The sequence below is a fragment of the Bactrocera neohumeralis genome, chromosome 2 (assembly GCF_024586455.1).
Source record: "Bactrocera neohumeralis isolate Rockhampton chromosome 2, APGP_CSIRO_Bneo_wtdbg2-racon-allhic-juicebox.fasta_v2, whole genome shotgun sequence".
NCBI classification, from domain to species: Eukaryota; Metazoa; Arthropoda; class Insecta; order Diptera; family Tephritidae; genus Bactrocera; species Bactrocera neohumeralis.
The window spans coordinates 5,229,590-5,242,518 of NC_065919.1; the positions used below are offsets into that span (position 1 = coordinate 5,229,590).

General features: G+C 39.2%; 1 protein-coding gene across 1 annotated transcript in view; it reads left to right on the forward strand.

Annotated features, from left to right (window-relative positions):
* LOC126767654 (neuroligin 4-like) overlaps window positions 1–12,929 on the forward strand; it is a 188,515-nt gene that overhangs the window by 92,891 nt on the left and 82,695 nt on the right. The window contains exons 7-8 of the mRNA XM_050485139.1: window positions 133–566; window positions 5,934–6,392. Coding sequence (XP_050341096.1) covers window positions 133–566; window positions 5,934–6,392 — 893 coding nt within the window. The remainder of the gene's footprint in view (window positions 1–132; window positions 567–5,933; window positions 6,393–12,929) is intronic.

Sequence of the window (12,929 nt, forward strand, 5' to 3'; positions counted from 1 at the left end):
CAGCGCAATAACTATAATTTATGTTGATTTTTATTGTTGTTGTTGTTACTTTTTATGCTTCATCGTACAAAATTCATTACACATCTTTTCTGCAATGTTTCTCTTCTCTTTGTTTTTGCCAACACGCCGCAGGCTTCCTGAATGCCAACCCGAATCCGCAGGCACACGCGCGTGTTGCTAATTACGGGCTCATGGATCAAATGGCCGCGCTGCATTGGATACAGCAGAACATACAGAAATTCGGTGGCGACCCGAATGCGGTCACCTTGGCGGGGCATGGCACTGGCGCCGCATGTATCAACTTCCTCATGACCTCGCCGACCATGGTGCGTGGGCTCTTCCATCGCGCCATACTCATGTCCGGTTCGGCGTACTCGTCGTGGGCGCTGGTTGAGGATCCCGTGTCATTTGCCATCAGGTTGGCCAAGGAGGTGAACTGTTCGATACCGGAGGATTTGAATAAGCATCACGAGCAGATAGTCGATTGCTTGCGCGAAGTGCCGTTGGAGGATTTGTATGCGGCGGACATACAGGCGCCGAGCTTTCTGACATCCTTTGGACCGTCGGTAAGTTACGTAAGCAGCTGAAAACAGTTAAGTAGTGCAATAATAAGTGATATGATATTTCCGGCAGCTTTGAAAAAATGAAGTTGAACAGTTGCAACCAGCATCTCAAATGCCTTTTCACACTCAGTTTTGATTTCGACTTTTATTCCACCATTTCTACTCTTTGAATAAAAAAATATAAACTTTAAAAACTTCATATTTATGGTAACACGCAAAAGTTGATGTTGGTTCATTCATAAGGGTTTGAAATATTTTTCGGTAAAATATTCAAATTTTAAATTTCAAAAATTTTTCGGATTTCAAAATTTCATTTTTAGGGCCCAGAAATATTAAGTTTTCCATATTTTAAAAAATGTTTCAAATTTTTTTTTCAAATTTTTATTTATATATTTTTTTTTCAAAACTTGTTTACAATTTTTTCAAAAAAAAAAAAAATGAAAGAAATGCATAAAAATATTTAATTCTTCATTTAACTTAATTTTTAGTTGGAAAAAGTGCATTTTAGTTTTTTCAAATATTTTTTAATAAAATATTCACAATTTGGAATTTCAAAATTTTATTTCCAGAACTCAAAAATACTAAGTTAATACATAATTTAAAAAATCGTTTTGAAAGAAAAATCTTTTTTTTATTTTTTGAATTTTCTTCAAAACTTTTTTCTGAAAATATATGCATATACATACATACATATATTTTTTTCTTTCCAAAAAAAATTCATAAATAATATTTATTTTTTCATAAACTTCATTTTTAGTTGGAAAAAGTGAATTATGTAAGTTTTTTTTTAATATTTTTCAATGAAATATTCACAATTTGGAGTTTCTAAATTTTTCGAATTTCGAAATTTTATTTTCAGGGCTGAGAAATAGTTAATTAATAATTATAAAGAATTTTTTTAAAATTTTTTTTTTAGTTTTTGTTTTTAATTTTGTTTTAAACAAAAACTTCTCTTTGAAAAAAAATCCATAATAATATTTAATTCTTCATAAACTTAATTTTTAGTTAGAAAAAGTGGATTTTAGTATATTGATAAGGGTTTTAAACATTTTTCTAGAAAATATTCACAATTTGGAATTTCAAAATTTTTCAAGAAAATTTGAAAATTTCGGAATTGAAAACCAAAAAAAAATATATTATAATTATTGAAAAAAATCGAAATATTTTACACGAAATATTTAAAAGATAGGTTAAAAATAACAAATGTGTTTCAAACTCAATTACTTGCAATAATTCTATTAGGAGAATATTTATTATTATTTATTTTTTAAAAAAATATAAACATCTATATAATAATAAAAAGGAAACTAAGAATACCAGATTCAGAAAACAAGCTAAGAAATCATAAGCCATTCAAAATACTTGAACAACTTGTCCATAATAAATACAAGCAATTAATAGTTTAGCCTTTTCAACATGAGAGCCAAATTGAGGTCAAGGGTCGTAAGCAAAGCCACATGCGGAAGGGAAAGTCAGGCAGCAGGCTATTTATATACTCGCATGTATATTTATGTGTGGTAGCAATGTACGAGTACATACTTAAATTTAAAATGAAACGAAAAACTACATATCAGAGCAAGTCATCAATGCCAAAGGTTAAAAGCGAACTAAAAGCAACAAAAACCGACGAACTTCCACTCACATCTTGTGCCCACGAAAGGCCAAGTGCCTTTGGCTGTGTTGAGTGTGTATGCGTGTAAATGACAGCTTTCAAAATTGACGACCTTTTAGTGTTGACGTTAAGCGATAATAGTAGATGAAAATTGACTAAAATGTATGTACTGAACTCCAACAAAAGGCAGAAGATGCAGAGCGCGATAGTGAGGGCGATAACGTATAAAAAGTGTGCGAGAAGAAGAGCATTTCGAGCTGCACATTTTGCATACACACCTAAGCATGCACGAGTGTGTGTGGAAGGGAGCAAAGGCCATAGCAACAAACAAAAAATGCAAAATTTTCTTAGGTTAGGGTCGCAGTTTCCGGAAAAATATGGTCGACGTCAAAACATTAAGCAAAAGGTCGGAGGGGAAATGAAAAAGTGCATGTAATACATATGTATTTAGATACTGCTTTTCTGCTAAAATAAATTTTAGATGAGAGAGTATAGATAAAATTAAAGACAAGGGTGGGGAGGTACTTCTGTTTCAGACTATTCGCTTATGTTTAAACTGAAAAATTACTTAGTAAAGTTGACATTGGCTGGTTATACCTATTCACTGGGGGTGTTTTTTTACGTGGCGGGTCCCAAACCCAGCGCACAACCCTATGCAAGGGATGTTTCGCCTTCTCTCTTTAGCTCGCCTTCAAACGGATGTTCTTAAGCTACCCAGAGGATACTTGATCAAAGACCGGAAGTAGTGAGCTGCTTGGGCCATGTGTAAAAGAATCGTTTCTGGCCACTCCCAAGTGAATGGCGATCAGAGAACTTTCCTCACTTGCGTGAACTTCTACACATGACTCCATCCTCTTGTTGTTAACTCGGCTATAATCGCTAAGCGCTGTCTACGCCAATTAAGAAGAAGAAGAAAGTTGACATTGTGTGTATTGTTAGAAGTTACTTTGTAACACAACTTTTCTGATAAAATACCATTTTGAAAGTAATTTTTCTCTCTGATTATTAATTTATTTAATCTTTCAGTTTGTTATTGGTTACAAATTTTAACCAATGAAAAAGGTTGAAAGACTTTTAATGCGAACCGTTCCATAAAAAGTTGGGTCTATGTAATGTAAATGTTCGTCAGCGCACCTTATTAGTTCGGGCATACCGAGGTGCCACACTTGCACCTAGGCGGTGGCACGGATGTCCCCAGACACCCTTAGAAAAACAGCCGAAATAGCTGCCAGTCCTCAATCGAGCTCTATTTCCTCTGCTGCGTTCGCACACACCAGTCTCAGCTGAGATTTAGCGATTTCGCAAGACATCGATGCCTCACAGACCTGTAGCTTCTTACGGTCTCCTCTTACCGCCTCTGCGGATTGATCGAAGTTTGGCGCACGTTTTTATCCGCTTTTCCAACGTTCACACCTTAGCACCCTATTGGCTCACTCAAGTGTACTAGTATGCTGCTCAGATTCCTTGTCGGCCTACTGGTCACCGCAGCTCTCTAATATTTTGGCTGCCAACCGACTAACTGACTTGAGCTTTCTAGCTGCCGTCATATGTTTCCTGACGGAGCCCTTAACATTCGCTGGGGACCCTGTACTCCTCATGAACTGAGGTTCCTCTACTAGAGCTGACGATTCCATCTAACACTGCAGCTCTGCCTTTATTTTCTGTCAGCATATTCCTGCCGACTTCTGCTAATCTATTAACTCTAAGTGACGTTTTCCGCCGGTTTCGCCATAACCCTTCTCGGGCGACGGTTTCGGTTTGTCACCTCAGCATACTTAAGGGACAGAATATCTAGACTACCAGTCCAGGACTTAAACCGTACCAACTAATATTCCAAGCATGTATCCGTGTCGAGCAAAGAGTAGAAAATTCGTAGGAGTCTAAAGGACGTGGAGGCCGCAGTTTATTTAGCGTTTAGTTCGTCACCTTTAATCATAAATAAACCAGAAAATCCTATGTTTCGAAAAGAAAATCATATTTTTCAAGGAAAGTAGTTTAACCTAGATAATATGTACTTGCTTACTTTCTACTTGACGTTATGAGCATGAGATATTACCTCTCAAACTTCGAAATGTCTACCAACATTCTATAGATACCCAATGGAGTACAGTTGATAGGTCAAAAAGGAGCAGTGCATCATACCGTGGGGTTCCCAAATTTCAATGCGGAACAAGTGCACAAGTGATGCTCCTGGTGTTCTGCTCTAGACATTTCCTAATCTCTTCTCGATCTGTCATACCCATCCTACATCATGTTCCTTCAGTCTCTTTTATCGGGTGCCAATTGGAATTTTGTATACTTCCGATCCTCCGTTTTGCACATGACTTTGCAGTTTTGCACCCAGGTAGATCGTTCTATCGGGTTTTGGTTTTCCATGCTTCTGTCGAGCTCGTCCTAAAAACAATGCATAGGTTTCCCAATGTTGACCACGTTTTCGAATGTTAGTCGTACAGCATCTTGACAATCCCGCCCAATATTTCAATGGACTCGATGCTTTTGTGGCCTGGCATCCAGTAGAATTGAAGTTGCTTGTTTCTGGAGAGATTTTCCACTGTTGCTCTGCTACCCAAGACAATTCTGGCCGATATGCGATACGTGAGAGTTACTGACTTCATTGCTACTTGGCTGTCTACGTAGATGTTGACTCTGGAATTGGTTGCAGCTGCATTAAAGGCCAGCTCGGCGGCTTTCACAATAGCAAAGACCTCAGCATATTAGCATATGCATAGCATACACATTAGCATATAGATATGAAATGTGTACTGACTTGTTACTTGATCCTACAGTGTATCTAGATCCGTTGAAATGCTATCAGGTTTCCATAGTCTTTTTCATTTTAGACAATTGAGGCAAAAAAAATATTCCAGATCTCTTTTCTTGCTGGCATTAAACATCGAATTTTTTATATTTCCCTTTTATGGCGGCGTCTATTAAAACATTCATTATTTGCGACAACAAAAAATTCGGACATTCCAGTGGTTCAATGATTTGCTGTTTCTGTGCTTCATTTCCTTTTTGTCTGCGCCTGGCGACATTTTCGCCTTATCACTTGACGGCGCGTCGAATTATTTTCACTATAGCATTTTCATGAGCATTTTCCGAAGAAAAACACTAAGCGCTCATCCCACAATTTCTAAAAAAATGTAGAGAAGAAAAAAAAAATAAAATAAATTGTATATATACTAATGCAAGAGGTTGGATAAAGCATCTCTATTAAGTGCAACGTTGCCAACCTTTTCATATAAAAATATATATATTTCTTTATTTATGTTCGCACTTCCTTTTATTGTGCTGTGCGATAGCATCACCCATAATATTATTTTCGGTGTGAAAGAACATTCCTCAGACACCTAACCTACAAAACATGCTTCTTGTCTCTAACGCGAGACATTCACTTGTTATTGTTGAAGCAATAACGGTATTCTACACCGCATGTTGTCTGTGTGCGGCTGACTTTATTGCTCAATTTTATTTCTACATTTATACAACAGTTGTTCTGCTGTTCTTTTTTGGCTGTTGGTTTCACCAAGCCTATCACTCATTTTTATGCCTACGCCTAAAGCCCGCACACGCACGCAAGAGCCGCAAAGCAATCATACTAAAAATAGTTGAGAAAAATTCTGCACCGACAATCAAGCTTCTGGAATATCAAGTTACTATTTACGCATTTCTTTCCCAAACTGCTTCCGCCAAACTGACATACAACCAGAGACTCACTTCGCCTCCTCGTTTCACCGCTTTTTTCATTTTCAATTTAGGTTGATGGCGTCGTTATACGACCCGGACACTCCAATTTCGATATCGATGATTTAATGATGCGCAGCGCCAAACGCGCCTCAGCAGATGGCGGCGGCAACGGCAACGGCTTTTTTGGTGGCGGCGCTTACACAGGTGGCCCCGGCGGCGGGGCCAGCAGCTTTGGTGGTGGCGCATCTGCCGGTGGTGGCAGCGCCAATGGCGGCGGTAGTTCTGCAGGTGGCGTTTACTACAGCGCGTTAACGGCGAACTACGCGAGCATGAGCAGCGGCGCTAACCTCGGTTTGGGCGGCAATGGTGCACACTATGATGTGCTCTTCGGCGTGGTGACCGGCGAGTCCATATGGCGTTTCAGCGCACACGACATCCAGAACGGCTTCGAGGGCGAGCGGCGCGATAAGATTATTCGCACTTATGTACGGAATGCCTACAATTATCATCTCAATGAGATCTTCTACACGGTAAGTACACACAACCACTTTAATGCTGTATTTGGGAGACCAGCAAGATTTATTTTTTTATCTATATGTTATATGAAATCACTGAAATTGAAGGTAAAAGCAGCAGTGGATGTGATGTCTATCTGTTATTTAATTAAGCATTTTATTTTTAGCGAGAGATCAATTTTTTTCCTTCAAGTCCATTTAAAGTAGCTGTGGTAGTTGTGTTATATTTAAAGCTTATCAAACATAACGGTTTGGCAATCAATTGCATGTTTTAACAACACACACTGAAAAGCTACGTAATATTATATATTTAATACACATATATATACGTAATATTACATATATCAATGAAACGCGATCTCTAATTGGACTTTCGGGTAATTGCTACACAAATAAATAGCTATACGTAGGTTACCTTTCGGAATTCGGTAACTCTAGTACTGCAGTCTGACAACTCACAACTTTATCGTAATGTTTGGCATTTCCGAAGTTATACATATTCAGTACGTTCTGACACATGAACGCTATTTAAGTTGTTGACAGTAACTTTAAATATTCATCTCGGTAAAAAAATTTAATTGCGAAAATTTTCGAGCTATTATTTTTTACAACTTTCGCCGTGGATTATCCCAGCAATTGTGCATAGATTCACTTAATTAAATGTTTGGCGATGAAGCTCCATCTAGGAATAATGACTATCGACGGTATGGTGAATTCAATCGAACTCAAAGATCTCTCCAAGACGAATTTCGTGAAAGTAGTTCAAAATCAGTTAATAAAGTGGGAGAACCAAAGAGAATTGTTACAACGTAATATTGAGAGGGCGAATAACAGCGGTAAAAAAGTCAAACTACTCCCACAACGCCGAGTAGGGTTTTCTACCAAAGTCACTCCACCTTTGGCGATGTACATATGTATGAAAATAAACAAAGCTGCAAAATTAAATGACAGAATACTCTTTAACCACTAAAGCCACAGAGAAACTGAAAAACATTTTCTTAAAAACCAAAAATTTCGATGAAAGACACTAACCAAACCCCAACAGAGACTACTAGCTGTGGCAATGCTTCAAGTAAAAATAAACCCGCAACAATGGAGCGCCAGCTATGGTTGTGGCACATCAGAAATTTGATGTATTTAAGAAGTCATTGAGGCAAGTAAATTTTCCACGAAAATATGCTTGGCTTGAAGTTGATTTTACTAAATTAGCATACCCCATCGGCTGGGGGTTTCGCCCACAAATTAGCGTTTCACAAATGTCAAGAGACACAGGGCAACCACAGCCTCAACGTTGACGCGTTTAAGGAGAGAATTTGAGTGACTGGCAGACAGAGATACACACAAGCCGCATTAGCAAGCGGAGCAAATTGAATTCAGCTGAGATAACGTCTGCGCTCGTGGGAGTAACGTAATTTCGATATTCATATTTCAAATTCAAGGAAAACAGTACACAAAATAGCATAAATTCTGACACAGCATGTGAAACTGTAAATCATACATGATGATGGAAAAGAAGAGTAAGGCATAGCCTAAAGAAAGGGCGGGAAAGCGTATACAAAGCATTTGCAGTTAACTCGGTTTCCTCCTCAATAATTTTAATGCTTGAGAAGTGAAACAAAACTTCTTCTAGCAACAATGTACAGCATCTGAATACACTCCTACGGTTCGTGTATACCCAAAATTTTTATAAAATAAAACACCGTCCTTTAATTAGAATGCAACCCAGTAAGCTGAAAATTTGTATATCCGGTCGGAACCAGACAACAACACGTGATATTTGGTGAACGCAAACATTGATTAAAAATAAGAACTTTAAACGCGACGCTGTCGTCAGCCGGATATAAAGTAACTCGCGGGGTTTTCAAGCAAACGTAATTTAGTGAGTGCCGCGGCTTTTCTGTACCGGTACATCTTTTCCACTTTTACTTTTTCTTATTTTCTTGTGATCGCTCTAATTTAGCGCTTATTCAAACAATTCCATGCCGAGCAGAATAAAAATGCGTTGGCTTTAATTAAAAGGAAATTTGTCGGAAATCAGCGCAGAGTAGAAGCTACGCCTGGATCGTACCGCACAATCAATGTTACCCAAAATTCGCGGCGAAAAGAGTAAAACGAGGGAAACCATGAAATGGTTCGGTAATTTAACCAATTATAGCAGCTGAAGAAGGAAAGCCGTCGAAGCATAATTGCAAAATCAATATGCCCTTTGCCAATACACGCAGTCGCACACATGCGCACTAAAAAATTAATTTGTTTCGATGAAGGGTGATATGAAATTTCGCGGGAAAAAAGATATATTGATTAAATTTAAGAGGTAAGCATACTGTAGATATTTACCTCAAATGCATCGACGGTTGAAGTTTTTTTTTTTTTAATTAAAAGCTTAAATTGATAGTCTTGAGAGGCGAGGTGCATCCTGCTTGAATCCCCTCTGTCGTCTCAAAATACTTGCCTTTCGTCTTTTTAGACGAAGAAACAAAAAAAGTCCGGGGCCGCCACATCTTTTCTGTAGGGCAGCTGCGGAAGCGTTGGAATGCCGTCATTGGTTAGGTAGCTGTTCACAAGAAAGGCGGTGTGAGCCGTGGCGTTGTCGTGGTGCAACTTCCAATCGGCTGCGATGTCTTGTCGGACCCGATTGACGTTCGTTTGAGTCTCTTGAGGACTTCCATGTAAAACTTGGCGTTGACGGTTTGTCGAGGAGGAACAAATTCATGGTGGACGGACGTCAAAAAAGATAATGAGCATCGTTTTCACTTTGGATTTGCTCATTCTACCCTTTTTTGAGCGAGGAGACGCCGGCGTGTGCTGCTCGGAAGATTGCCTCTTTGCCTCGGGATCATACTCAAAGATCCATGACCTGCTTGATCATTATAAGCGTCTCTGTTGCAGATTTACCGATTTTCACACAGAGTTTAAACGCGTACCTTTGCTCTAACGAACTCTGCATTTTGGGCTTGCACCACTCCAGGCGCTCGGAGACAACTGACCAGCCGCTCGTTCGTTAGCTAGGAACGCCCTCTACCGAATCCAGTCGGTGCGCGCACGCTCCGAAGTACAGTCGCGGCGGAAGAAAATCAGACCTATTACTTTCCGGACCAACCCTGTTTATATTTTTTATAGAGATTTTATAGCAAACAACTACATCTCCGATCTTTCTCGCTTCTCCACTGTTAGGAGCTTGACACTCTCACCCACTAAAATCCCAGCGACCCCATCCGCTTACTGGACGAAGGAGTACAGATGGCGTTAAAATTCCGATTGTCGACAGCCCTAAGATTATAGGTGTTACACTCGAGAGCCTACACTCCTTCGCTCAGCATACGACCTCTGTTACTGCCAAAGTACAGAGCCGCAGCTAAATCCGCAAATCGCTAACTTGCAGCTCATGAGGAAAAGCCAAAGAAACTTTGGTGGCAACATACCCGTTGGTCATTAACTGTGCTCCACCGATATGGTCGCCAGATGTAGTAAAACGAAGATAAGAAAGCTTCAGACTTGAAGAAAGCCCCAGACGTCCGAATGTTTACAAGATGCCTCTTGATGTCTCCCGTTGAACATTTACATGACGATGCCCATATGCTTCCAGTCAAGGAACATAATGAGCTCCACTCCAGGCAGTTACTGCTGGGATGTTTTCGCAAAAATCATCCCTGCAGTCATCTGCTTGAAACGGAGCCCCCTCCTGAGTACATCAAGTGGTTTTTTCTACATTACGTTGACGACATCAAACAGTACGCCAACCACACTTCGGACACAACAAACATGCACTGACCACCATTCACAGTAGAGCCATCAACACGTTCACCGACTCACTTTCAGTGAATGGCATACTTGGAGTCAAACCAACACCCATTGCAAACGACAAGCTCCTGTTGTCGCGAAAATCTAAAGAGATCTTTGCGCTACTTCTTTCTGATTACTGTAACAGGGTAAGCTTCTACTTATCCGGAATCGACCACGACATACCAAATATGATATATCTTCAGCCCACAATGAGTTCCCGTATGACTTTAATTACTCCTTTGCATGCCTTGCGAACCCAACTCACCTAATACATGCGGGAGGGAAACCACTGCAAACCATTTTTGACCCTTTCGCAGCAGAATGGAGAATTTTTACTTTTGCTTAGGTGGTTTTACTTGGGTACATACATAAAAAAACATATATAAAAGAGGCGGAGTTTTCCTGCAGCCTAAGTTAGGTGATGAAAGTTATGAAATGTTTGCTTCTTAAATACAAGAAAAAACTTTTTATACAACATTGAATGATATCATTGGAAATTGTTAAAAATAAAGTATCAACAAACAATTGAAAATAAATACTTTGAAGATTACCTAAAATCATTTAAAATTGGAGCTTCAGAGGAACTCGCTACTCATATTCATATGGAGAAGTTTTCGCTCAAGCCTCTTCCTTACGCAAACACTTTAAAAAATGGGTAAGCAAATACCTTTCAAAGAAAAAAGTTAGCAATTTATAATTTTATAAAAAAATGTAATTTGACCTTCCAATTCGACGTTGCGTATAAGGAAGCCGACCTTTGCAAACTTTTCTTTATGCACTGCTGGCAAGCGTTCAGTCATAACGGAAACGTCGCTCATTCAAAGTGAATGTTAATCATAGAAATTAACCATCCAACCGCCAGACGTTCACTTCCGCAGGTCTTGCCGCCGCCTAATGAAGTTTTAATGGCGGTGCGTGCAGCTCACTAAAAGGCCGCGGTTAGCCAGTTGTAGTTGTCTTTAATCCAAGCAGCTTTATGGCGCAGTTTTTATTTAACCTAACTCACAAATAAAAAGACACAAAAAATTAAGGGATTATTCACAAAAAAGAAAGTTATTGCAGCAATTGAGAGCAAAATGAACTGCATACTTAAACTAAGCGAAATTGGGCTTTTGAGGCAAACTTCTTACATTGCGCGTAATTGTTTTAAATGCTAGAAAGTAAGCCGCTAAGTGTTTTCTACTTACGCTTGAACGCAACGAATAGCAGCAAGCTTTAAAAGTTGTTGCTAAATTTCGTTTAACGCGTTAGGGAAGAATATTAGACAGAATGAAATTGTTTTTCATTATTTTCACTACAATCGCTAGTTTGCTGGAGAGTTTCGACATCATATTCAGAAACTCCAAATTCTGTCAGCGAACTGTTACGAATAGAAACACATTGCGTGTCGTTTTAACACGAGCCTTTTGCATTTACTCGTCAGCCACTTTCCTACAAAAAACCGGTTTGGGCGACAAAAGTCGTCGTGTATGAACCGGTACTTTTACAACGGTCAATTTCACGCACTCTTAAAATGAACAAAGGAATCACAATAAAAGCCATCAAAGAAATAAAAAAACAAAAACCTTTCCACATAATTGAAAAAGATACGAAGGTTTTATATGCACATAAAAGAACTTTTATAGGTAGATAACATCAACGGCATCTATTCAATAAAAGCTAAGTGAATAGCTCAATATTAGGACATTAAATTAAAAACTTTTTATTTTATAGTATTTTTAGCAAAAAAAAAAAAATAAGAAATTTAAATTTATGTAGTAAGGAATGCTACGCTGGCTACAAGTTCTAGCTCGGTCTCCTATGTCTTCTTACCTGCACGTTCTGCATAAGCCATCGTTACTAATACCTAGCCGGCGCGCATGTGATGCCGGTAAATTGTGATTTGTGAGGTCACATGCAATAACCGTCCTGGAGTTCTTTCGAGACCATGCATGTGTTCCTTCGAAGCCCTTGAGAATGATCTAAGCGATCCAGCATGTTCTTAAGGCATTCCATCTCGGAAATTTCATTATGCAGCGCTTTTAGTGTTTTGCGTATTTCCTATACTGGTACGGTAGCTAGACGGAGTCACTTTTGCAATCTCGTCAGCTGTAACGTTTACTGGAATGCTGTTGTGACCTAGAATCTAATATACATATATAAGAAGACACTTTCTGGCAGTTTCAACATCTACTGTCCCTCCTTTTACGGACAATCTTTGACGTAATATACGTATGATGTGACATTATAGTTTTAATTTCCATCTAGCTCAGCGCAATAGATATCGGCGTCCTCCCCATGAACCATTTTTGATCCATATGTGTAGATGCTGCAAGTTCCGCTGGCAGGTCGAACGCTTCTCCGCCAACCAACTTCTGTTAATGTGGCTTGGAACCTTCTCTCCAGATAAAGCGTGAGGGGAGGTCTTTTATCAACCGGCCCTCAACCTATTGAGCTGTGTCCAAAGGAAGAAGGTTCTCTTCTTCAATCAAGGGTGAAGTATTTTGGGTATTATCCATCTTATTAGGAAGCTTCTATGCCAAAACATAGAGGAGAAAATGAGGAAGGTATCACCTTATAGAGTTTCCCTTCACCGAAAGTAAGGTATTGGCTCTGGTAGCCAAGCGGCTATACTGGCTTTAAGCTCGCTGACTGTGCGCTCAAAACTAGTCAAAGAATGCATTACCTCATGAGCATTAGCATCAAATTTCATCCATACTTTACTCTTATGCATGCCCAGTGGCAGTGGAAACGCCGAATACTACAAGGCTGATGCGCTTCCTCCAATTA